Source organism: Theropithecus gelada, chromosome X (genome assembly GCF_003255815.1).
Source record: "Theropithecus gelada isolate Dixy chromosome X, Tgel_1.0, whole genome shotgun sequence".
Classification (NCBI taxonomy): domain Eukaryota; kingdom Metazoa; phylum Chordata; class Mammalia; order Primates; family Cercopithecidae; genus Theropithecus; species Theropithecus gelada.
Window position 1 is genome coordinate 37,431,188 of NC_037689.1, and position 27,459 is coordinate 37,458,646.

The 27,459-nt window shown below is 42.3% G+C and overlaps 1 protein-coding gene across 1 annotated transcript in view; it reads left to right on the forward strand.

Annotated features, from left to right (window-relative positions):
* Positions 1 to 1,061: 1,061 nt before the first annotated feature.
* Positions 1,062 to 27,459, forward strand: part of ZRSR2 (zinc finger CCCH-type, RNA binding motif and serine/arginine rich 2) — a 32,574-nt gene continuing 6,176 nt past the window's right edge. The window contains exons 1-8 of the mRNA XM_025372625.1: positions 1,062 to 1,141; positions 1,545 to 1,624; positions 10,481 to 10,562; positions 14,314 to 14,422; positions 14,732 to 14,818; positions 19,073 to 19,111; positions 20,032 to 20,150; positions 26,122 to 26,335. Coding sequence (XP_025228410.1) covers positions 1,101 to 1,141; positions 1,545 to 1,624; positions 10,481 to 10,562; positions 14,314 to 14,422; positions 14,732 to 14,818; positions 19,073 to 19,111; positions 20,032 to 20,150; positions 26,122 to 26,335 — 771 coding nt within the window. The 5' untranslated portion in view covers positions 1,062 to 1,100. The remainder of the gene's footprint in view (positions 1,142 to 1,544; positions 1,625 to 10,480; positions 10,563 to 14,313; positions 14,423 to 14,731; positions 14,819 to 19,072; positions 19,112 to 20,031; positions 20,151 to 26,121; positions 26,336 to 27,459) is intronic.

A 27,459-nucleotide genomic window follows, 5' to 3' on the forward strand; every position in this document is an offset into this window, starting at 1 on the left:
TCCACCCGCCTTGGCCTCCCAAAGTGCTGGGATTACAGGTGTGAACCACAGCATCCGGCCTCGAATTGCACGTTAAATTGGACAGCTGGGCAGGCGTGGTGGCTCGCTCCTGTATTCCCAGCTACTCGGGAGGCTGAGGCGGAAGGATAGCTTGACCCCAGGAAGTCGAGGCTGCAGTTAGTCTTAATTGCGCCTGCACTCCAGCCTGGGTGAAAGAGCAAGACCCTGTCTCTAATATGTAAGAAATGAAAAAATAAATAAATTCGACTGCCAAAATTCTTGCTGTTCCCAGCATATTCCAGTTTCACCTTTCAGTGCCTTTGCTTATGCTGATCTGACTGTAACCGCATTCCCACCTTTCTCCGTCTGGGTAAAGGGCATCTTCCTTCCAAACTCAACTCTTAGCATCAGAAAGCGCTCCCTGATACTGCAATTGAGTCACATGTGATACTGGGAAAAAGAAAAAAAAAAAAAAAAAAAAGCTCTCCCTGAATCCCTAGGTGGACTAGGTTAGGTAAACTTCATGTTTGCTTGCAACATATGATGTATTGGTTCTTCTCGATTGTAAACTCCTCAGGGGCAGAGGTAACAGCTTTGCAGCCCCGGGAGTTAGGTTTGCTTAAGGGACCAGAACAGGTGTGACTGGCACGGAGCGGAGTCTGGAGCGTTGTCTGAAGCGCTGATAGAGATCGGCGGAAGGACGCGTAACCTGGAAAAGTCGGAAATAAAGCCGGGAGAGCAGCTCTGTGCGGGATGTGACTTTATGAGTGGATGCTGAGAAAAGCGGGAGAGTGTGACTTTAACCTGGCCACAACACGTCCTGCTAGGGCAAGGAGGGAGACAGTGATAAAGCACTGGGCAAGTGCTGAAGCGACAATTACTTCTAGGGCAGGGTAAAAGCTCCAGAGGATTTTTGCGGGAAGGAGATATTTATTTGAGCAGCGTTTTGGAAGACGAGCCGCCGAAGGGTACCTCCGGCTTTCCGTTTCTGGTCCCGCGCGTGTGGCGGCTGCTCGATACCCGCGCCTGCGCGTGCCTGTCTCGGCTCTTAGGCCCGCCCTTTCCTGCCAGACCTGGAGGGGCGGGGCGGTGCCGGCAAGATGGCTGCGCCCGAGAAAATGACGTTTCCAGAGAAACCAAGGTAAGCTCCGTACGGGGAGATGAGCAGGCAAGCGGGCCGATCGTGGGCATGGAGGATGTGGTGGCAGCAAGAAAAGGGAAGCTAGGCCAAGCTAAGTGAGCCACCGCGGCAGCTCGATTCCTTCCTGGTGCGCGCTCTAGTCCCCTCCCCGGACTTTCACGGGCGGCTGTGGGCTCAGGCAAGCGAGGAGAGGATCAGGTTGGCGGATGGAGAAGAACTGCCGTCTGGAAGTCGGAGGATGAGGGGATGATAGATGCCTGTTCTGTAATTAAAATACAGGAAGCAAGATTTCTCTCCTCCGCACCCGAATTATTTCCTTTCATTGGGCACAGAGGAGCGGGGAGTTCGGGCAGCGCTGTAGTGTAGCCGCTGATCGTCGTGTATGTATGTCTTAATCTTCCAGCCACAAAAAGTACAGGGCCGCCCTGAAGAAAGAGAAACGAAAGAAACGTCGGCAGGAACTTGCTCGACTGAGAGACTCAGGTAATGGACTCTCTATCCTATTTTCTGTGTTGTGAAATTGCTCTGTCCACTCCAGCCCTAACTTGAAGCCCCAGTGTCAGAAGGAAGTCAAATACTGTGTCAGAAGAAAAATAGCTGTGACTACTGCCCGCCAAGTAGTTATTTAGAAACACCTGTCAGAAACGATGTTAACGTACTAAAGTCAGGAAGAGGAAGTCTTGGTGAATGATCGCCCATTGATTTGGTGTAACTGTTTATAAAGTATCTAATATTATAGTTGCAAGCTTCATGAATTACAGTAGCTAGCACAGTCCTTGCACACATAGTAAGTATTCGGTGAATATTTTTCTTCATAAAACCAGCAGGAGTTGAAAGTATTAGACGGTTTGCAAGTTTTTCTCAAACTTCACTAATATGAGACCCTTTGTTTACCCAAATTATTATGTTATTCAAATATATGTCAACATAATACTAGTTATGAAGCTCATTTATTTATTTTTGAGACAGAGTCTTGTTCTGTTGCCCAGGAGGGAAATGCATCGGCACAACCATGGCTCACAGCAGCCTCCACCTCCCAGGCTCAAGCAGTCCTCCCACCTCAGCCTCCCAAGTAGCTGGGACTACAGGCATCCACCACCACACCTGGCTAATTTTCTTTTTTCTTTTTTCTTTTTTTTGAGACGGAGTCTCGCTCTGTTGCCCAGGCTGGAGTGCAATGGCACGATCTTGGCTCACTGCAGCCTCTGCCTCCTGGGTTCAAGCAGTTCTTCTGCTGCAGCCTCCTGAGTAGCTGGGATTACAGGCGCGCGCAACCACACCCGGCTAATTTTTGTATTTTTAGTAGAGATGGGGTGAAACCCCATCATGTTGGCCAGGCTGGTCTCGAACTTCTGACCTCAGGTGATCCACCCACCTCAGCCTTCCAAAGTGCTGGGATTACAGGTGTGAGCTACCGCCCCTGGCCCACCTGGCTAATTTTTAAAATTTTTGTAGAGATGGGTTTTCACTATATTGCCTGGGCTGGTCTCGAACTCCTGGCCTCAACAGGAAGGCAAGAGGGAAGGCAACTTCAGGCTACCACGCCTGGCCTGAAGCCATTGTTTGACTATAAAACAATATATGAGCTGGGCACGTGGTGGCTCATGCCTGTAATCCCAGCACTTTGGGAAGCCAAGGCAGATGGATCCATCACATGAGATAATGCTAGGAATGATATGAAACCGATGCTCCTCACAATATGTATATGGCACTGATGAGAGTTTGGAATGCCTCTACTAATGTTGCCTTATGGTTATTTACCACTTTTTCTATGAAATTACTGTAGAACTTTATTTGTACAGCTGGTCATTTGACCTTCACATGGCAAACCTAACATTTATGTATTAAATCTGCTGCTTAATGCAATAAAATTAGGACTTAGTTATAAAATTATGTAGTAATTATAAATCCAGATGCGAGCACTGAAATCACACAGTAGTACTGGATTATAATGATTGTCATTCACATTATCCAGAATATGCTTATGAAATTATCCTAGACAATTCTTGAAATCCGGAGACCATGGCCTCAAGTAACTAGGATTCTTGGGCCTTGAGAAACATAGCCATAGAGGTTTTATTTACCATTGGAGTTCCCGAGTAATTATTTTAGCGTCAGTACTGGGATATTTAGAATGGAAGGAGCAGTTTGTTTACCTGCAACCTGTGTTAGCATTTCTGTCTTATTAGTTGAAAACTCATCCACTAGAGGCAGAACAAAGCATCAGGGATAAAAGGAAAACTAGGATAGGTTGGAGTTATTGAGGCCCTTATTGTACTTCCTCTCTCCCTCCTTGAAATTTTCAGCTACTTTACTTTGTTCATTTAACCTGTTTTATTCTAAATATTATATATTCTAAATTTTTTTTAACTTCTTCCTCTTTTTCTTTTCCTGCACTCCATCCTATAACAGCTGGTATTTGTATTGTTTTGATTTTTTTTTTCCTTTTTACTTAGCAAAATGTGTTCAGAATGAGCCTCTGTGGAGAGTCAGGCAAGTCGTGTCCCATGGTAGTTTAGTCCATTAAAGGATCCAGGTCACTGGTCTGTCAAGATTATATAACTAATGCCATATCCAAGACTAAGCACCTGTCTCTGCCCTTCTGCTCCTAGTTTTGCCCACTCCAACTCACAATTCTTTGCCTAGTGGTACTTCATGAATACTGTAGACTATGGAATGGTCCTGTTTTTTTTTTTTTTTTGAGACAGAGTCTCACTCTCTCGCTCAGGCTGGAGTGCAATGGCACAATCTTGGCCCACCGTAACCTCTGCCTCCCAGGTTCAAGTGATTCCTCCACCTCAGCCTCCTGAGTAGCTGGGATTACAGGTACCCACTATCATGCCCGGCTAATTTTTGTACTTTTGTAGAGATAGGGTTTCACCATGTTGGCCAGGCTGGTCTTGAACTCCTGACCTCAGGTGATCCGCCTGCCTTGGCCTCCCAAAGTGCTGGGATTACAGGCGTGAGCCACTGCGCCTGGCCAGGAACACTGCTGTTCATTGTAGCACACATTGGATGGCCGGAAGGCTAGAATGTTGAGTGTTACTGTGAGAGTGTCTTGGCAAATGATTGGAGCACCTTGGCAAATGATTTCTGGAATAGTGAGCTCTTAATTACAGATAGCTTCTGTGGCACCCAGTTCTACTTGAGATAACCTGAAACAAGCTACCTCGTCAGAAATTAAGATATTAAAAGCAAGTTGCAAAACTATAGCATGATTCTGTGTGTATAGTTACATGTACAGGTTGAGTATCCCTTATCTGAAATGCTTGCATTGTATTTACCAGTTCAGCATCCCAAATCCAAAAATCCAAAATTCGAAATGCTCCAGTGAACATTTCCTTTGAGCATTGTTGTCACTCAAAATGTTCGTGATTTTTGGATTTGGGGTGCTCAACCTGTGTAATACCATTGGATATACATTTGATCCTTGAACAATGTGGAAGTTAGGGACTCTGACCACCCCCCGCCCCTCTGCATAGTAGAAAATTTGCATATAACTTTTCACTCCCCCAAAACTTAACTATTAAGTGCCTACTGTTGACTGTAAGCCTTACCAATAACATAAATTGTTGATTAACACATACTTTGTATGTTATATGTATTATATACCCTATTCTTATAATAAAGTAAGCTAGAGAAAAGAATGTTACTAAGAAAATCACGAGGAGGAGAAAATATATTTGCCCTTCATTAAATGGAAGTGGTTCATCATAAAGGTCTTCATTCTCCTTGTCTTCATGTTGAGTAGGCCAAGGAGGAAGAGGATGATTTGGTCTTGCTGTCTTGGGTGGCAGAGGCGGAAGAGGTGGAGGAGGTGGAAGGGAAGGCAAGAGGGTAGACGCACTTGGTGTAACTTTGCAGAAATACATTCTAATTTCTGTCTAACATTTTTGCTTTTTCATTTCTCTAAAAATGTTTCTCTACAGTACCAATTCTTCCACCATTTGCTTTAGTTTAAATGCATTACTTTTCAGTTTAGAAGGGTTCATAGAAGAAGTCAAAAGCAGTCTTGAATAATTGGCCCTTCTGCCAGATTGTCTAGTGTCAATTTGTTTTCTGGCACTGCTTCACCTAAGTTTTCTTCCTCATCACCTTACACTGCTTTGGAAGGACTCATCCCTATCAAATTGACTTTTGTTAACTACTCTGTTGTATCTGTTAACTCTTGAATTTCTTCAAGATCTGTATCTTGAGACCCTTCACCCCGACACCCCTGCCCCCTTTTTTCCCCCATATTTACAATCTCTTTCATGATTTCGTTGATTGGCTCTGTCTTAAGTTCTGTGAAGTCATGCACAATATCTGGACGCAGTTTTTTCTCCAGCAAGACTTTGTTTTGGGCTTGATGATTTTCATGGCTTTTTCTATAATGACAATAACATCTTCAATGGTATAATCTTTATACGCTTTCTTGATGCTCTCTGTGATAGGGTTCTCTTCCATAGCATTGATGATCCTTTCTGTAGAGTACCACGTGTAATGAGCTTTAGAGGTTCTTAACAACCCCCTGGTCTAGAGGCTGAATTAGAAACATTGTGTTTGGGGGCAAGTAGACCACTATGACACCTTCATTGTTGAACTTATGGGGTTCTGGGTGGCCAGGGGCATTGTCCAATCTTAAAAGAATTTTAAAAGCCAGTTCCTTACTGGCAAGGTACTTCCTGACTTCAGGGACAAAGCATCAGTGGAACCAATTCAGAAAAAAGGATTTCCGTTATCCAGGACTTCTAGTTGTACAACCAAAAGACAGGCAGCTGGCGCTGATCTTTTCTCTTCAAGGATTGGGGTGGGGATTAGCAGCTTTATAGATAAGGGCAGTTCTGATCATAAACCCCATTACATTTACATGAAACAGTAGAGTTTGCCTGTCTCTTTTTGTTTTCAATCCTGCTGCTTGCTTCTCTGCCTTCTAAATGTCCTTTGTGGTGCTTTTCTAGAATAGGATGCTTTCATCTGCATTCAAAACCTGTTGAGGACAGGCACGGTGGCTCACACCTGGAATCCTAGCACTTTGGGAGGCCAAGGCGGGTGGATCATGAGGTCGGGAGCTCGAGACCAGCCAGGCCAACGTGATGAAACCCTGTCTCTCCTAAAAATACAAAAATTAGCCGGGCATCCTATTCAGGCAGATATTCTTTCTCCTCAATGATTTTCTTTTCTTTCTTTATTTTATTTTATTTTTTGAGACAGAGTCTTGCTCTGTTGCCCAGGCTGGAGTGCAGTGGCATGAACTCGGCTCACTGCAACCTCCGCCTCCCAGGTTCAAGCAGTTCTCCTGCCTCAGCCTCCCTAGTAGCTGGAATTACAGGCGTGCACCACACTGCCCGGTCATCATGACTTTTCTCTGCTTCTTTTTTTTTTTTTTTTTTTGTGAGATGGAGTCTCGCTCTGTGGCCCAGGCTGGAGTGCAGTGGCCGGATCTCAGCTCACTGCAAGCTCCGCCTCCCGGGTTCACGCCATTCTCCTGCCTCAGCCTCCCGAGTAGCTGGGACTACAGGCGCCCGCCACCTTGCCCGGCTAGTTTTTCGTATTTTTTTTTAGTAGAGACGGGGTTTCACCGGGTTAGCCAGGATGGTCTCGATCTGCTGACCTCGTGATCCACCCGTCTCGGCCTCCCAAAGTGCTGGGATTACAGGCTTGAGCCACCGCGCCCGGCTTCTCTGCTTCTTGAGAGCACTTCCAGCATCACTAGTTGCATTTTGTGTGAGTCTCATGATGTTATTCAAGGTTTACCATTTTGTAGTAAACACGATGAAAAATACGCCAGAGATGACTTCTTACTGCCACACGCAATTTACTGAAGAGATGAACTGCTCATGCAGAGATGATTAGTGTCACAAGGCATTTTAAGTGAATACTCGTATTTGAGCTCACTACAATAGCAACAGGAGGTGGCTATGAAATTATTACAATAGTACAGTATGTACTACAGTTAATTTTTTTTCTTCCTTCTGTGCCTCATTGGATGCATTTTTTTCCTTGTTTTGTACTATAGTTAATTGTATGCAGTTATGATTTAATACTGCATATTTATATTTGTTTACATTTTTTCTCAACTGTGAATGTGCCATATATGGTCTATAAATATAAGTTTTGATAAATTTTAACTTTAAAAAAAGTTGTCAATGATTATGTTGTAGCACAACTTTCATGGTAATATTCAAGGAAAAATATTTGAGACCAAACTTCTCTGTCTTACAATGGAATGGAGTCAGAGATAATTTTGTTTCAAATGCTCTTTTTTTTTTTTTTTTTTGAGACAGAGGCTCACTCTGTCACCCAGACTAGAGTGCTGTGGTACAATTTCGGCTCACTGCAACGTCTGCTTCCCGGGTTCAAGCGATTCTCCTGCCTCAGCCTCCTGAGTAGCTGGGATTACAGGCGTGCACCACCATGCCCGGCTAATTTTTTTATTTTTAGTAGAGATGGGGTTTTGCCATGTTGGCCAGGCTGGTCTCGAACTCCTGACCTCAAGTGATCCATCCACCTCGGCCTCCCAAAGTGCTGGGATTACCAGCATGAGCCACTGCTCCCTGGCCTGTTTCAAATGCTTTAAGCAAGGGAACAACAATAAAACACTTAACTTATATTGTAACAGTATCTGTATATGTGCTGCTCAAGCCAGCACAATATTGCTTAACAGTATCTGCATTAAGTTTTTTTGTTTTTTTTTTTCTGAGACGGAGTTTTGCTCTTGTTGCCCAGGCTGTAGTGCAGTGGCGCAATCTCCACTCACTGCAACCTCCACCTCCCAGGTTCAAGCGATTCTCCTGCCTCAGTCTCCTGAGTAGCTGGGATTACAGGGGGCTGCCACCACGCCTGACTAATTTTTGTATTTTTCGTAGAGATGGGATTCACCATGTTGGCCAGGCTGCTCTCGAACTCCTGACCTCAGGTGATCCTCCTGCCTCGGCCTCCCAAAGTGCTGGGATTATGGTCGTGAGCCACTGCTCCCAGCCCTGCATTAACTTTTTATAATAGATTTATATTTATGGTAGCAAATGATAAAATAGACTACTATGTACATATATTTTATACATTCATGACATACCTTTTTCTTAATTTTTTTCAGTGTTTCTAGGCCATGCCACTTACCTGGTATTTTTTTTTCAAATTGTTGCAGATCTCCCCTAAATGTTCCAGTGTATTTATTGAAAAAAATCTGTATTTAAATAGACCAAGGCGGTTCAAACCTGTGTTGTTCAAGGGTCAACTGTATTGTATCTATATGTATTGCATATGTCTGATTGTACACATGGGGAAAATGCTATGCCCAGAACTGTTAGCAAGCACTTCTGTGGAGTATATGAGCTTGGTTTTGAGGCGATGAGGAGTTGAGTGAGTCAGTCAACAGGTGTTTGTGAGTGTCAGCTGTGTCTATGCCCTGTCTAATCTATGGGCATACCTCTGCTAGTAAGTCAGGTCATATCCTCTGTGCCACGTTCTCTGGCCCTTTAAGTACATTCGATCATTTAATTATCTGAACAATTAGATATTATTTTATGTGATTGAGAACTTATTCTACATTTGTTGCCCCTTTTAATTCCAGTTGCTGAAATAATAAAATTTACTTACTTAAGAAAAGTAAATTATTGTAATTATCTAGGACTGGATGATCCTTCAGTTAGAACTGTAGTCAACACCTGTGATAAACACAGACTTGTTTTCTTTAAGCCTGACATCTGTAACATTAAGATTATTTCAGTCTTCCATTTCTCTTCCACTTTCACTGATTTTTTTCCCAAATTTTGAATAGGAGAGGATGTAAATGTCTCTTCTATTAAAATTATTTTTTCATGTTTTTATTTGGAAAATGTTCTAATCTACAGAAAGTTGAAAAAAATAGCACAATAAATATCCATGAACCTTTCAGAAAGATTTGCCAGTTGTTAACGTTTGGCCTTTCTTTCTTTCTTTCTCTCTATTTAAAGAGATACATACATAGAACATTTTTTCTGAACCTTTTGGATGGCAGTTGCAGATAGCAGCACCTCACCCCTAAATTCTTCAGCCTGTAACTCCTGAGAATAAGGACATTCTCCCACAGAACCACAATACCAAACTTACACCTGAGTACATGAGCAGTAATTCAGTGGTATGACATACAGGCCGTATTTAAACTTCCCCAAACCAGGATTGATTGTTTTGAAAAACTCAAGCCAGTTATCTTGTGGAATGCCTTGCATTCTGGATTATTCTGTCTTCTCATGATTAATTTCAGGTGACAACACTCTTCAGCACAAAGGATTACAGAGGAGATGTTGTAAACTTCTTATTGCATAAATCATGAGACCTATCACGCCAGGTTGTTGCACTCCCGGTGATGCTAACTGTGGTTACGGTGTTACCTACCCAGGGCCGGGCGCCGTGGCTCAAACCTGCAATCCCAGCACTTTGGGAGGCCGAGGCGGGAGGATCACAAGGTCAGGAGATCGAGACCACCCTGGCCAACGTGGTGAAACCCCCGTCTCCACTAAAAATACAAAAATTAGCTGGGCATCATGGCGTGTGCCTGTAGTCCCAACTACTCAGGAGGCTGACGCGGGAGAATTGCTTGAACCCGGGAGGCAGAGGTTGCAGTGAGCCAAGATCGCGCCATTGCACTCCAGCCTGGTGACAGAGCAAGACTCCCATCTCAAAAAAAAAAAAAGAAAAAAAAAAGTGTTACCCACCCAGATCGCTCCATTGGAAAGCATTGCATTTTTTTTTTTTTCTTTTCTAATTAGTCCTCATGTCTGGGGTGATATGTTGAGATAGTGTGAATATACTCTTCCCAGCAAGCTTTCATTCAATGTTTTTAATGTCTCTGTCTAAATTTTTACAGTGGGGGTTGCAAAAGTGATGATTTTTCGACTTACGTTTTTCTGCATTTTTTCGTTGCCATTCTTCTGTTAGGATGGATGTTCCTTTCCACAGCCCCACCACCTTTTTTTTTTTGAGATGGAGTTTCGCTGTTGTTGCCCAGCTGGAGTGCAATGGCACGATCTTGGCTCACTGAAACCTCCGCTTCCCAGGTTCAAGTGATTCTCCTGCCTCGGCTTCCCAAGTAGCTGGGATTACAGGTGCCTGCCACCACACCAAGCTAATTTCCTTTTTAAGTATAATTGTGGAACTGTTGATTAATTGTTAAATGTAATGTGCTGTCCGCCACCACTATCGTCCTTTTTGATGCTTGCATTGTATCAAAGAAGGTTGATCGGAGACTTTCTTGTTAGAAAGCTTAAGAAAAAGATTTTTACCATAATTTTATACGTTAAAGGTTACATGTATTTTTTTCCTGAATTTTTGACCAAGGATTTGCAGTGCTCAGTTTAATAAAGCATTTAAATTCCCTAGGACTCTCACAGAAGGAGGAAGAGGAGGACACTTTTATTGAAGAACAACAACTAGAAGAAGAGAAGCTATTGGAAAGAGAGAGGTCAGTGCTAATTGAAACACTTAAAGTGAATGAAGTTACTTTATTGGAATATTCTCAGCCTTTACTAACCAGTACCAGTCTTCTGTATAAAATCTTATACAAAATAGTTCTTATAAAATACCCTGTATAAATTATTTAAATCTGTAGTTGATGGGCTAAAACTAAATGTTATTTTTTTAAAAAAATGGAAGGACTTTTCTTCTGTTTTTACTAATTTGTAATTGTTTTTTTTTTTTTTTTTGATTTTTTTTTTTAGACGGAGTCTCGCTCTGTTGCCAGGCTGGAGTGCAGTGTAGTGATCTCGGCTCACTGCAACCTCCGCCTCCCGGGTTCAAGCGATTCTCCTGCCTCGGCCTCCCGAGTAGCTGGGACAACAGGTGTGCACCACCACACCCAGCTAATTTTTGTATTTTTAGTAGAGACAGGGTTTCACCATGTTGGCCAGGCTGGTCTTGATCTCTTGTGATGAAGCGATCCGCCTGCCTTGGCCTCCCAAAGTGCTGGGATTACAGGCGTGAGCCACTGCACCTGGCCTGTAATTGTTTTTGAAAGCAGAAGAAAAACAAAAAAATTAACAAATGTAAAAAGGGAAAGGGCTTTAATAATTGCAACACACCCAAAGATAGCCACTGTTAAGAAAGAGAAAAGGAAAGTATAAATGTACTTTACGTGGGTCTTTCTATAATGGCATGATATTTATACATATTTTTCTATAAATTGCTTTCCTGCTAAATATATAGTGCATTTATTTAAGTCCTGATGCAGGGATCTAATTCAACCGTTTCAGTGGCAATACAGTACCCACTGTACAGAAGTAGCATAATTTATTTGCTATTCGTAGTTTATTCATTCGTAATTTATAGTTCTCTACTGATAGACTTTCAGGTTATATTGGTTTTTTACTCATATGTAAAAAGTTGCAGTAAGCATCCATGTTTATATATCCTTGGTAATCGTCAAATTATTTCCTTAAGAAAATGACTAAAAATGAGATTGTTGGAATCAAAGCGTAAGTTCCTGTAAAATGTAGATGGCCAGGTAGAAAGGGCTTCCTGGTTTGCAGTTTGCAGCCCTTCTGGCAGTGAATGTAGGGGCCCATCTCCTCATACCTTCACTCATACTAGGCACTGGCAGTTTATACAACTCCTGTAATGAAAAGTTGTATTTCACTGTTTCAAATGCACATTTCTGAATTAGGAAGGGTATCTTTTTATATGTTTTATTACCTATTTGTAGATTGCTCAAGTCTTACACCTTTCTCTTTTGGGATACATGTTTTTTTAAAATTTTGTTTTGTTTTGTTTTGTTTTGTTTGAGACAGAGTCTCGTTCTGTCGCCAGGCTGGAGTGCAGTGGTGTGATCTCGGCTCACTGCAACCTCCACCTCCCAGATTCAGGCGATTCTCCTGCCTCAGCCTCCCGAGTAGCTGGGACTACAGGCGCGCACCACCACGCCCAGTTAATTTTTTTTGTACTTTTAGTAGAGATGGGGTTTCACCATGTTGGCCAGTATGGTCTCGATCTCTTGACCTCGTGATCCGCCCACTTCGGCCTCACAAATTGCTGAGATTACAGGTGTGAGCCACCGTGCTCAGCCGAAATTTCTTAATGTCTCTAAGCTTCTGTTTCCTTGTCTTTACTATGGAGATAAAGTCAATCATAGTATCCACCTCACAGAATTGTGAAGATTAAATGAGGTGATGGATGTACAGTGTTTAACACAGTGTCAGCAGATAAGAGGTGCTGTGATAGCTCTAGTTCTTATTATAGATTTCTATTGTGATGAAGACAATAGATATGGTATTAAATAAGAAAGTAATTTTTTTCCTGTTTATTTGAAATGCTTCTTTTAAATCACATACATGTATCTTTGTGCTCCTTAGATCTTTATTTCTTTATGAGTTGCATACTATTGTTGAAAAGCAAGAAAATTATGTAAAAATACTGTACGACTTTATGTCCTATTTCAAAGCAGATGTATATTCAAGTTATTAAATTTTAAAATTTTTAACATTTTACTTTCTTGTGGTCTTAATTTATATATCATTTGGTTCAGTTATATGCAATTGTATGTTTTTCAAAAGATTCGTAAATCAGAGCTGTGCACACTGAAGCATCTGTATGGTACCCTCACACATGGCATGGGAACACTGATATAGGCAGTGTGCCAGCCTCTGCCATGGCTAAAAGACGTGTTCCTGGAATCTGTATTTGGAAATGTAATATGTTTTATTTAAAATTGTGGTTAGGTCCCCAGACGAGACAGAAAACTTTACTGAACTCCTGATACTGCTGAAGTAATACAGAACAGTTTCTCATATTTCATTTCCGTTTTATAAATTCAGTGGAAAAATGAATTTGGGGTTCTAAACACCTAATTGGCAAGTAGACTTTAGAAATCTAAGCCCCGCTTTAGATTAGAAATTTGTGATATTGGATGCCTGAGACACTTGCCACTTTAAGGTAATACCACTCATTATAATTGGTCATATAAAAAATAGACTAGACACTCACTAGTTTATTTTTACTTTTTCATTTTTTGAGACGAAGTCTTGCTCTGTCATCCAGGCTGGAGTGCAGTGGCATGATCTCGGCTCACTGCAACCTCCGCCTCCCAGGTTCAAGCGATTCTCCTGCCTCAATCTCCCAAGTAGCTGCGATTACAGGCAGCTGCCACCACGCCGGCTAATTTTTGTATTTTTAGCAGAGATGGGGTTCACCATGTTGGGCAGGCTGGTCTCAAATTCCTGACCTCAGGTGATCTGCCCACCATGGCCTCCCAAAGTGCTGGGATTATAGGTGTGAGCTATTGTGCCCGGCCCTCACTACTTTATTATTATAACTTCATTTCTTAAAACCTGTAGCTTTATTTTAAAAACATGATCACAATGTACTTTTAGTTTCCTTCTTTTGGCAGTTTAGGTGTTTGGAGGCAAACCACAGGAGTCTCTTAACTGTGTGGAGTAGTAGTCCAAACGTTTATGGCAGAGGAAAACGGGTTTTCAGCGTGCTGCCATCGTGGAATTGCTACTTTTAAGAATAGGGGCTGGGTGCGGTGGCTCACACCTGTAATCCCAGCACTTTGGGAGGCCTAGGCAGGTGGATCACTTGAGGTCAGGAGTTCAAGACCAGCCTGGCCAACATGGTGAAATGCTGTCTGTACTAAAAATACAAAAATTAGCCTTGCATGGTGGTGGGCACCTGTAATCCCAGCTACTCAGGAGGCTGAGGCAGGAGAATCACTTGAACCCAGGAGGCAGAGGTTGCAGTGAGCCAAGATCGCACCACTGCACTCCAGCCTGGGCAACAGAGCGATACTCTGTCTCAAAATAAATAAATAAATAAAAATAATTGCATAGAATAGGAAGGGAAATGCTTTCTGAATGTGAAAAGGTAGATGCTGCTTTGAAACTTGCTACCCATTTTATTGGCACCTAAACGTCACTGTGATCAGTCTAGAGGGAAAGTCATAGTGTCCTTTTTTTCTGTAAAGTATGTCACAGCCATATATACCTATGAAATGTAAGAGGGATTTTAAGTTATTGCCCATTAGGAAGATAGTTGCTGACACGTGGTGCTTTTCCAAAAGCTCTACTCTTCTCGTTCTCTTACACCCACTTGACTGCTTTAATAGAAAATAGCTTTCGTGATATTTGAATCAATCCCAAAATGTGTCATTTTGCTCTCATGTGTGTGTGTATTTGTGGATTAATGCCCATTTCTTTTGTCTGATTACATCATTATACTGATAGGCAAAGATTACATGAGGAGTGGTTGCTAAGAGAGCAGAAGGCACAAGAAGAATTCAGAATAAAGAAGGAAAAGGAAGAGGCGGCTAAAAAACGGCAAGAAGAACAAGAGGTACGGTAGGAGTCACGTAACTAGTGAACAAACTGATTACTTCACCATAATAACTCTCATGAAGAGCTGCCTATCTTGGGAGGTTGAAGTGAGACGAGATCGCGCCATTGCACTCCAGCCTGGGCAACAAGAGCGAAACTCCATCTCAAAAAGAAAAAACAAAGAGTTGCCTATCTTGAACTTTAAAAAAAGCAAAACTGATCTTATTCAGTATGCCAGTGTTTTAAAAGTTTTTCATCTATGTGTCCTGTATGTGAAATGTTTTGAAAAAGTGTCTGAAACAAAGTTACTTTTTCTTCCCCTTTAAAGAGAAAGTTAAAGGAACAATGGGAAGAACAGCAGAGAAAAGAGAGAGAAGAGGAGGAGCAGAAACGACAGGAGAAGAAAGAAAAAGAGGTGATTCCTGTCCTGGGATGTGCTGTGGGATGAGTTTGAAGAATAAGCAGTAGGCATGTCAGCGTTTGGGGTTTTTTTTTTCTTTTTTCTTGTCACTTCATTTGTTTGTTTGGAAAGAATCATATTTCAGTCTAGACATACACCAGAGTTCCCTTCTGACTCTCTTCTTTGGGTCCGTGCAGTGGCAGATTCCTTCAAGTTTTCTTCAGCTTTACCCTATTTACCCTTTATAGTGGGCATTGGCAAATGTTTTAAAGGGCCAGATGGTAAATATTTTAGGCTTTATGGTTTGGTCTCTGTGGCAAACATCCAACTCTGCCAATGTGCCCTGAATGTAGCCATCAGTAATATGTAGATGAGTGGGTATGTCTGTGTTCCGGGAAAGCTTTATTTACGAAACAGGCAGCTGGCGCTTGCTTTATAGCAACTTGTGTTTTTCTGAGGTTCTGCTGTATGTGAGTTGACTTCTTTAGAGAATAATATTTTGTTTTGTTTCCACATTTATTTAGGTCATAAGAGAACTTTTTACGACATGTCAGCAAGAATTAGAGGATTTAAAGAAATCAGGAACTCAAATATTGAGGAACTAGGAAATAGTTTTTGTTATTTGTATTAAATCTTGACTTCCTCTTCCACTTAGGCTATGAAGACAATTGTAGCTAATACACAGTTGCTTATTAAAAAAAAAAAAAAATCGGCCAGGTTGCGGTGGCTCACACCTGTAATCCCAGCACTTTGGGAGGCCGAGGCAGGCAGATCACAAGGTCAGGAGATTGAGACCATCCTGGCTAACACGGTGAAACCCCGTCTCTATGAAAAATACAAAAAATTAGCTGGGCGTAGTGGCAGGCGCCTGTAGTCCCAGCTACTAGGGAGACTGAGGCAGGAGAATGGCGTGAACCCAGGAGGCGGAGCTTGCAGTGAGCCGAGATCACGCCACTGCACTCCAGCCTGGGCGACAGAGCGAGACTCTGTCTCAAAAAAAAAAAAAAAAAAAATCTGTGAGGCGTATGTATGTATGCATCTTCTCTATCTTTCAGGATTCTTTTTAAAAGATTTATTTGGTATGTTTTGCTGCTATTCCTTAACAGTATATTTATTTCTGAGGTATCACAGCTCATCTTCCCTTGACTGATTCATCAGGATTTGTCTTTTCTGTAATATAGCTAAATTTAAATAGCATAAAATTGGATAATCACCTTATAATTGGGAAAAATGCATGTGTCTACATCGTAGTCAATATGGGGCAGAAGCAGCCTCCACAATCTTTGTTTTTTGTATCTCAGGCCATCTGTTAATTTCAATGCAGATTTTAAACACCTTTATTTGAGCACTTCTTTCCAGATGAGGCAAGATCATGCTAGGTTTTTAGGGGGGAGAAAAATTATTTGGAGCTTGTCATTTTTTTATAGAGAGGAATTAATTCCTATTTTAACAGTAGAGTGTTCCTCAACTGAGGTCTTTCAGGAATTCGGTAACAGCTAAGGCCTCCTTTAAATGCTTTTGTTTCAGAGGAAATCTGTGAGACATTAAGGAGAAATGAGGGACATGAAATAGATTCTAAGCTTATAAAAAAGAATCGGCAGTATGTGTTTCTGCTGTATGCTAGACACTTCGCTAGTGGACAGAGACAGCAGTGAAAGACACAGTCTTTGCTCTCATCAAGCTAGTTTTTTATATGGGAGTGTAAGATGATGAGTAAGCAAAACAGATCATTCAAAATGTGATCATATTAAGTGCTATAAAGAAATAAAGCAGGCTGGGCGTGGTGGCTCATGCCTGTAATCCCAGCACTTTGGGAGGCTGAGGCGGGCAGATCACGAGGTCAGGAGTTCGAGACCAGCCTGGTCAACGTGGTGAAACCTCGTCTGTACTAAAAATACAAAAAATTAGCCTGGTGTGGTGACGGGCGCCTGTAGTCCCAGCTACTCAGGAGGCTGAGGCAGAAGAATCGCTTGAACCCGGGAGGCAGAGGTTGCAGTGAGCCAAGCTTGAGCCACTGCACTCCAACCTGGGTGACAGAGCTAGACTTCGTCTCAAAAAAAAAAAAGAAGGAAAAAGAAAGCAGAGTGATGTGATAGAGTAATGAGAATAGAGTTGTGCTTCTATAGATTGCCTGCTCAAGGAAATTTCTGAGGAGGTGATGTTTGAGCTGACACCTGAGTGGAGAGATCTCAGCGGGAAGAGGCCTGAAGCTTGAAGGCTGAAAAAAGGCCAGGGAGCCTGAAATCTAGAGTCCAAAGGAGAGAAGGGAAGTGGAGGAGGTTGCTGGGGGAGGGTGGGTAGTGGAGGGTAAGCAGAGTCAGATCAGGTAGGGCTTCCTGGATTTGAAGGAGGAGTTTGGATTTTATGTTTCCTATAATGGTAAGCCATTGAAGGGGTTTAAGCAGGGAATGACTCTATCTCATTTATATCTGTACCTTTTAACAGATCATTCTTTTAAAAAAAAATTTCTTTTGAGATGGAGTCTCACGCTGTCACCCAGGCTGGAGTGCAGTGGCGTGATCTCTGCTTACTGCAACTTCTGCCTCCCGGGTTCAAGCAATTCATGTGCCTCAGCCCCCTGAGTAGCTGGGATTATAGGTGCCTGCTACCACGCCCAGCTAATTTTTGTATTTTTAGTAGAGACAGGGTTTCACCATGTTGGCCAGCCTGGTCTCGAACTCCTGACCTCAAGGGATCCATCCACCTCGGCCTCCCAAAGTGCTGGTGTGAACGAACCACTGCACCAGACCTTTTTAACAGATCACTTTTACTTACTATAAAAAATGAGGAATGGGGAACAGTGACGGGTTAAAAGGCCTCTGATTCCAAATAAAGATAAGTACACAGATTTGGGGTGTGTCAAAGCAGAGTCAGTGGGACTCTAGCTAGTAGATTGAATGGGAGGGAGGACAAAGAGAGAGAGGGGAATTCAAGTCATATTTTTAGGTTTTTAGTCTGAATAGACAGATGACTGGCAGCGCTATTCACTGAGGGAGCATTCAGGTGGATGTGGGCCGGGGAGTGTAGAGGACAAGAGTTCTGTTTCAAGCACCACAAATAAGCAGCTAGACATACGAGTCTTATGTAATGCTTTAAGGGGCTAGGGAAGATAAGACTGTTAAACATAGGTACAACTTGTTCAAATGCCAATTAGGTAGAAATTTACTGGCATATTACAGAACCTCCTTTGCCTTATTAAAACGTTAGAATTTTCTCCTAAGTGCTAATTACCACTGGTCATGTCATATTTTAGCTTCTGCTAAATGTTTATGATTTCATCTAGCATTGTTGTTTGGGGTTTTTTTGTTTGTTTGTTTGTTCGTTTTTTTAGATGCAGTCTTGCTCTTTCACCCAGGCTGGAGTGCAGTAGCGTGATCTCGGCTAACTGCAACCTCCGCCTCCTGGGTTCAAGCGATTCTCTTGTCTCAGCCTCCCAAGTAGCTAGGATTACAGGCACGTGCTACCACACCCAGCTAATTTTTGTATTTTCAGTAGCCATGGGGTTTCACCATCTTGGCCAGGCTGATCTAGAACTCCTGACCTCAAGTGATCCACCCACCTCAGCCTCTCAAAGTGCTAGGATTATAGGCGTGAGACACCGTGCCCGGCCTAGCATTGTGTTTTATATTCACTAATACTCCCTTTTACAAACTAGGACATGGTATATATACTCAAATATACTAAGTATTACTATTATTGAAACTCTTATAAGACTATTTTAAATATTTTGCAATGGGACCTAGTAAATTTTCTATTTGAATAGAATGTCTCAGGTATGGGCCGGGCATGGTAGCTCACATCTGTAATTCCAGCACTTTGGGAGGCCGAGGCGGGTGGATTGCTTGAGCTCAGGAGTTCGAGACTAACCTGGGCAACATGGTGAAACTCTATCTCTACAGAAAATAGAAAAATTATCCAGGCATGGTGGTGCGTGACTATAGTCCCAGCTACTCAGGAGGCTGAGGTGGGAGATCACTTGAGCCTGGGAGGCGGAGGTTGCAGTGAGCTGAGGTCACGCCACTGCATTCCAGCCTGGATGACAGAGTGAGACCCTGTCTCAAAAAAAAAAAAGAGAGAGAGAAGTCTCAGCTATATATCGTTTGAAAGCTTTTCAAAAGATCTTTGATTCAAAAGAAAATTAGAACGTGTGTACTCGTGTGTGTGTGTGTGAGTTTTAATTGTTACACTTGAGATTCTTAACCAGAGAAACCAGATGTGACTTACCTGACTTCTGGGTTTTCATTAGTCCTATGTTTGCACCATTTTTAGGAAGCTTTGCAGAAGATGCTGGATCAGGCTGAAAATGAGGTATTTTTAAAACCTTTCATTGAGAATTTGAGACCAATTAATGTTTACTTAGAAATAATAGTTCCAGTAATGTTAGTTTTGTGGTAGGTTACTCAGATCATGTTTGGATATCTGGAATCATGTTTGTCGTGCTTTGATTTATACAACAACAACAAACTTTATTGATGAACAAATACAAATGGTATTCATGACCCCTGTGGACTGGACTTGTTTAGAGTCCTTACAGTGTGTTTAAGCGACATCACATACTGTAAGCCTCCAGTGGACAGTTTACCTTGAATCAGAGTAACTTCTATTTCTGAATGTGGTGGTTCCCTAATAAGTTCTTGGACCCCCTTTTTTTTTCTTTTTTTTCTTTTTTCGAGACGGAGTTTTGCTCTTGTTGCCCAGGCTGGAGTGCAATGGTACAATCCCAGCTCACTGCAGCCTCCGCCTCCTGGGTTCAAGCAACTCTCCTGCCCCAGCCTCCTGAGTAGCTGGGATTACAGGTGTGTGCTACCAAGCCCAGCTAATTTTATATTTTTAATAGAGATGGGGTTTCTCCATGTTGGTCAGGCTGGTCTTGAACTCCTGACCTCAGGTGATCCACCCGCCTTGGCCTCCCAAAGTGCTGGGATTACAGGTGTGAGCCACTGCGCCTGGCCTTCTTGGACCCTTTTTAGAATGGATGGAAACCTTGGCAGCGGCCCCTGGTGGCAGTAGTGATACCAGATAAAGGAAAGTGACCAGGAGCCAAGAGAGGCATGGAGCTCGTGTCTCAGGACAGTTTGTAAAGTCTTCATCGCCTGTTACAACTTAAATGTTCGCATTCTTAAATGAAACCATGTTTGTCTTTGAGGAAAATATTTTAATAGACTTTGAAACATCTCGTCTTTCATGGGATTTTACTCCACCAGTAAAGTCATGGTTATTTTCAACAGTTGGAAAATGGTACCACATGGCAAAACCCAGAACCACCCGTGGATTTCAGAGTCATGGAGAAGGATCGAGCTAACTGTCCCTTCTACAGTAAAACAGGAGCGTGCAGATTTGGAGATAGGTAACTAATTTTGTTTTATCATGTCAGAAGGGAGTGATTGAAAATGTTGAAGTTTGTGAGTTCTCCTTTTGGGGGAGGCGCAGGCTTTCATTTAAAATGTCCGTCGTCAGACATCTGCTGCTTTCTTGCTGCTGCTCTCGTTTTCCCAGCTGATCATCCTCTGCTTTGACCATCCCTGTTCCCTCTATCCTTGTTCCCTGGGTGGGCTTAGCCTAGTTCTCTGAGGGTGCTTCCTTCGCATTCCACATCTTTAGGAAGCCACTTTGCTTGTCGGTTTCTTCCTGAGCTTGCATTAGTCCATGGTGCACAACTGGGATGGGGAAATAATATATTTCGAGAGCTTGGAGCAGCTCGGCTTTATCTTTTGAAGGGCAAACACTGTCCCCAAAACAGGCTTTTCATTTTTAAAACTTGGCATGTGCCAGGAGTTCCAGGCTGCAGTAAGCTATGATCGCACCACTGCACTCCAGCCTGGGTGACAAAACAAGACCCTGTCTCAAAAAAGAAAACAAACAAACACAAACTCGGCATGTGTGAAGGGATGTCTGTGAAAGACAGGATCCAAATGAGGAGAGTAAAAATGTTTTCATTTCTCCTGTCAGTGAGTGTGCTCAGACTCAGGCACAGACCGCTGGGTGCAAAAACGGGCTTCAGTGGCTGCCACTCTGTGCAAGTTTCTTAAGCTCTGTGTGCCTTCATTCTCTCATCTATGAAATGGGATTAAACATAGTCTCATCTTTCTGAGGGGGCTGTGAGGCTGAAATGAGCGCACAGCCCCGTAGAACAGGGCCCCGGGAGTGCTTGCTGACATTTGCATTATTGTGACTCTTGCTGTTATTCTGTGAGACACTCTTCTTGTTCCCTGCCCCTTTTGGGTCAATGTTTTTGAAAGAAGACATTCATGTGGAAATCTAGTGTTGATCTCTTCAGTCATTTAGCAAGTATTTGAACACCTATTATATGCCAGGTAATGGTGATTTTTATAATTTGGCCTGTTTATGAATGACCAACTTAAAGTGGGTAAATAATTCCTAATGGTGAATGAGTCCATCTGAGACAAAATCTAATAATTATCACCATATATTCTGCAGAAGAGAAGATCTAATCATAATGTTAACATCCTATTAATCCTGAAAAGGGATATGAATAGTAAAATGCAGATGTAGTTAATCAGAAACCATATGTCATCTGTCAGCTTTACTTTATTCATAAAAGTATTCATGTTGTGAGGTTTTTTCTTCTTCTTCTTTGAAAATACATCCTTCTCTATGGTTCTTTTCTTTTTCTTTTTGAATTTAAGGTTCCCACCATTTTTCATTTTTTAAGAACAGTGGTTCTTCACCCTGGATGCACATTAGAGTCATCTAGAAAGCTTTAAAAAATGATGTCCTACCTCAAGTTGAGTAAATCAGAATATCAGGGCCAGGTGCGGTGGCTCACACCTGTAATCCCAGCACTTCGGGAGGCCAAGGCAGGCAGATCGCTTGAGCTCAGGAGTTTGAGACCAGCCTGGGCAACATGGTAAAACCTAGTCTCTATTAAAAAAAAAAAAAAAAAAAGATAAATAATAGAATACCAGGGACTTGGGTGGCCTTAGTTTCGAAATGTCCTCAGGGGTTTCTAGTGTGCCCTAGGATTGAGAGCCACTAATGTCGAGTGTGTATGTCCTTTTGTATTTTAGAGGTGGGATTGCAGATGTCCGGAATGGCTGTGAAAAGAGTCACAGGATCTTCTAATTAGTAGAAAGCCTCCTCTTGAAAAACTGGGAACTAAGGAAAGGAAAGAGACTTTATTCCCTTTGATACCTTTAGAAGTGTTTCTCAAATATAGAAGTGTTTCTCACTTAATCTGAACAAGAAATGGTAATAATTGATTGGTGTAAAAAACTTCCCACTAAAGAAAAATGCACTGTGAATTACCTTTCAGAGACAACTGAGACTCCATGTAAGTTCACATTTGCATGGGTAGTAGAACCAAATTGCATTTAATGTTTTCCAGCTGCAGGATCCCTCATATAGGATCTATCTCTAACATTTTCTCTAAATTTAAGACCCATGGTAGCCTGATTCTTGATTCTCCCTTTTTTTTTAAATTTTTTTTTTGAGACGGAGTCTCGCCCTGTCGCCAGGCTGGAGTGCAGTGGCATGATCTCGGCTCACCGCAAGCTCCACCTCCCAGGTTCAAGCAATTCTCCTGCCTCAGCCTCCCGAGTAGCTGGGACTACAGGCACATGCCACCACACCCGGCTAATTTTTTTGTATTTTTAGTATAGACGAGGTTTCACCATGTTGGCCAGGATGGTCTCGATCTCTTGACCTCGTGATCTGCCTGCCTCGGCCTCGCAAAGTGCTGGGATTACAGGCGTGAGCCACTGCGCCTGGCCTGATTCTCCTTTTGTTGGGCAAAAGTGAGAGGAGGGGAGATGTCTTAAATGATTTTGAGAACTTGGTTGACAGGCTCTTCCTTGTGGGAAGAGGGAATGGCCCGTCATGCTCTCAGACCCCATCTCTCCTCAAGTCATTTCAAGGAAATGTGGACAGTGGTCAAATTAGTTTGCGAACATTTCTCACAGTTTTCATAGGCATATGAAATTTTACCATCACAACTATCAAAGTATGAGAGCAATGTGGAGATTTTCATCATTCAGGTGATAAGTTGTGACATGAAATTCTGCGAAATTAGCAGTTACAAAATCTAGCACCATCCCTTTAGACAAGTAGACTGCTCCGTTCCCCTTTTATGGAGAGCCTCGGTGACTTGCTCCAGATCGTACAGCCATTCTGCTCTGTCGTTAAGTTTTGTCAGACCATCAGAGGAACACTTCCATAATCTAAGCATTTCTTTGGTTGGTTGTTTTTGTAATTAGTACAGAGTTCAATTCTAGAGCCATGGTGGAATTGGTAATTTTTGGAGTCACAGCTTTGAGGGGAATCTGTTTGTTTTTCTCCTAAAAGGTAATAATTACTAATGGAAGGTAAAACTTAGTGGTCTATTTATACCTCACTTACTTCCAAAAGTGATTTAAAGAAGGTGCATTAAATTAAAGAAAGTAAAGGAAATTGAAAGCAAGGAAAGGAAGAGAAAGTGAATTATTTTCTCCAGGTTTTTATTTCTCCGTATTTGAATGCATCTCAAGCAGATAATAAGCTGTAATTCTTACCAAAAAGGAAGAATGAGTGATATCTCTAGAAAGACAAAAATTTCCCTGGCACCCAATTCTAAAGGTTTCTCCCATGGAATATTTTACAAAGACATTAAATAGGAAGGTGGACAATAACTTGAATAGATGCTTTATAACAGTTGCATATGTAATTTTCATGAGAATGTTTCTTGCAGTGACCTTCGATCAATGATTGCAGCTTCACTTTAATGTGCAATGCGGGGATTCTATGTAGGACAAAGGTAGTGGGTACCAGGAGTACTTCCTTGAGAAGAAGAAAAAGAGGAGTAGTCAGTTAGCTATACCTGAGGGGGCATTTGGATACCCGCACCATTTATTGGCCATTCTTGGCCTAAGATAATATCCAACAACTGTGGGTTTTTGCAGCAAACTGACTTAAGTATCAGAATAATGGGTAAATAGTATGCCCGAAACCAGTGGTTCCCAAATATGGCTGATCTTCAGGACCAGGTAGGGAGCTACTTTGAAAATATGGGTCCCCCACCCCTTGAGGTCTGATCAGATGGTCTAGGGTAGGAAGTAAGAAATCTCAGTTCTTCCCAGGTAATTCTGAGAACCACACAGGCTTGGAACCGCAGCTTTAGACTGCCTTCGTAAATGTCACTTCTCTTAGCTGAGTTTTCGGTAAAAGCTCTAGGGCTGGCCTTTTGTATACACTTAGATTGTAAGGACTGTCTTTAGGCCAGGTGGGATTTTTCCCCAGACAGGGACTTCAGTTCTGTTCCAAAACTGACAAATGCTTATTTGACATCCTGGGAACTAGGGCCAAGTTCATTCAGATCTAAGAATCCCTTGAGCAGAATTTTAACCTCATTAAATTGGTTCCTTGTTTAATTCTGTGCATGCTTCATACTTATAACATTTTGATTCACTGTGAGTGTTGCCAGCCAGGTTGAGTCTTTGCTCTTTGTTCTGTCAGTAGTTGGGAAGAGGGATCTAATTGCAAGGTCTCTAATTGAATAATCCAGGAGGTCATTTGGAAAATAGAAAATTTCACATTAATGAACACTGATTAAGCATTTCTGAGCTGAGCATGGTGTATGCTGGGCATTCTGTAAGCATTATCTCAGTAGGTGCTTAGATAGACATTACAGATGTGGAGAGTGAGTGTGATTAAACATTTAGTCATTTCAGGACCAGTGTTGTTTTTTCCCAACATGTCCTATTCTTCAACTCTCTTTCTTCTTAAATTCTGTGGACTTCCCCCGGCAAAAAAAAAAGTTTTTTTCTTACCAATTTTTGACTAGCAACCTAACCAGGAAAATTTTGTTTATTTGGAACCTTGAACTACATTTTTCCTCCTCATTGCATGTTAGGAGAAGGAAGGAAGTAAGAAAGTAAACTCATATGAAGGATTTTTGAAATATTACTCAGGTACAGCCTAGTCAGCTTAGCCTTGGTCCAGTTTAAACTATGAAAAGAAAATTGTTCTTCATAATGGTTAGCCACCTTCATTAAATAAGAATTAAATGATGCAGGTATGGTAGCTCATACCTGTAATCCCAGAGCTTTGGGAGGCTGAGGCAGGAGGATCACTTGAAGCCAGGAGTGCGAGACCAGCCTGGGCAGCATAGCGAGACCCCGTCCCTACAAAAATAAAAAAGTTATCCGGGCATGGTGGCATGCGCCAGCTACTCAAGATGCCGAGGCAGTAGGATCACTTGAGCCCAGGGAATTCAAGGTTGCAGTGAAGTATGATCATATCATTGCACTCCAGCCTGTATGACAGAACAAGACCCTGTCTCAAAAACAAATTAGATTTATTACACCCTATCATGGACAGGCACCAGATAGTAGATTAATGCAGATGTCTTGGATCCCTCTCTTCCAAGCCATATGACTTGGGCAAGTGTGCTTTTCTAGGTCTCAGCTTCCTTCTTTGCAAAGTGGAGAAAATACTAGTCCCCACTGTCCTAAAGGGATATAAGGACCAGAGGGGAAAAACGTAAAAATGCCATGAAAGCTACAAGATGCCATACACAGATCAGATTGAATTGCTTCATTAACTGGAAATTCTTGGATTACTATATTGTGTAAACATGGAGTCCACTGACGATTGTACAGAACCAGGATTGCATTGTTACTTCCCACCTTCCTCTCAGCAGTCCCGCATGTGACATCTTCATGCCTATCACCACATCCTGTCACACCAATCAGCAGGCCTTCTTTTCCCCTATGGTTCAACATGTATAGGCTTCCTGAACTTCATTCAAAGGCAGCTGAATGGTATATGAACTTTGAAATGTTTCCAACTTGACATTAAAACAGCAAGTGCCAAGTTTCAGCACTTAAAAAAAATCCCCGTAAGCGCTGAAACTTGGCACCTGAGTGGGGCTTATTCTCTTTCAGTTAAGTCAAAGCAACTAAATTACATGAGTTTCTATCTCAAAATTTAAAGCCAGTGTTGTTTTTGTTTGTTTTTTGTTTGAGATGGAGTTTCGCTTTTGTTGCCCAAGCTGGAGTGCAATGGCGCGATCTCAGCTCACTGCAACCTCCGCCTCCCGGGTTCAAGCGATTCTCCTGCCTCAACCTCCCAAGTAGCTGGGATTATAGGCGCTACAGGCGCACACCAACACGCCCGGCTAATTTTTTGTATTTGTAGTAGAATTGGGGTTTCACCATGTTAGCCAGGCTGGTCTCAAACTCTGGACCTCAGGTGATTCGCCCGCCTCGGCCTCCCAAAGTGTTGGGATTACAGGCGTGAACCACCACGCCTAGTCTAAAGCAGGTGTTTTGTGTGTAATTTTCAACTATTGGTCTAGTGAATTTAAGTTTTTCTTTCATATGCAGATGTTCACGTAAACATAATTTCCCAACATCCAGTCCTACCCTTCTTATTAAGAGCATGTTTACAACATTTGGAATGGAGCAGTGCAGAAGGGATGACTATGACCCTGATGCAAGCCTGGAGTACAGCGAGGAAGAAACCTACCAGCAGTTCCTAGATTTCTATGAGGATGTGTTGCCCGAGTTCAAGAACGTGGGGAAAGTGATTCAGTTCAAGGTGGGCATACGTGTGGAGGAGGGAACTGGTTTGCTTCACCCTGCAGTACTTAATGGCCCAAGAGAGCTGGGACACAGGCTCAGCTGGGGTCAGGCATGCTGACACTCTGTAAATGTGACTTCCCTCTTTCTCTCTTTCCACTCCCTACCTCGTTGCCAATGTCGTGTCAATACCACATGAAATCAGAAACATGTATTAGCATGGTATTTCCTGAATGCTAGGGGTCTAGATTGGAACGGATCTTTCATTTACTTGGTAGCTTTGTGCTCCAGTTCTTTTCCAGCACATGCATTCTCTGTGTCAGGTCCCCTGCACATAGCCATCCAGTCCTTCACTTAGAAGCTGCATGTGACAAACGGTGCATTCCCTTCCTTCCTCTGTAGGTGGCTTCACTCACTAAGTTTGTTGGTTCATTGTGTTGACAGTACCAACTTAGCTTCCACCCAAGGTGTATGTTCTTTCTTCTGGAGCCACACAGGAACATATACCACATAAACCTAGATTCCACCACCTCCTCCACTGCTTTTTTTTACATTGTTTTTATTCATTGGATGCTTTCAATACTGAATATAATATTATACAAACCATGGTCTGTGATGCAGCATAGTTGGTGAAAAAGGCATTCAGATGACACATAATTATTTTTAAATATTCCTTAATGCAAGGGTAAAGCCAGATGTAATCTCTGCTGCTCCCAGGACCCATTCGTTGAATTCTGACAGGGTGAAGCTTCCTGCCTTGTCTGTGATTTCGTCAGATCTGAACTGGAATGCCTTGGTTATGGTAAGGCAGGGAAATTGTCCCATAATTTGGGAAAAGACAGGAATAATACTGTGAATTTTTTCCTGCAAGTTGCAAATGATGAAAAGTTGGAACACCCCCCCCAAAAAACAAAGATATTCCTGACATTGAAGGCTATACTTCTATCAACTGATTTCAATATTTTTAAAAATTCTTTTTTATTTTTTTTTTCCTCCTTAACTTTTGTTTCTGGGGCATATGCCTTTCTGTCTTCACACTACTTGTCAGCACGAGCAATAACTGCTAAAGTGGAACTGCCTGGTCACACCCACACAATACCATGTTAGAAGCACTGGACAAGGAGGCCATGTGGTTTGACTGGC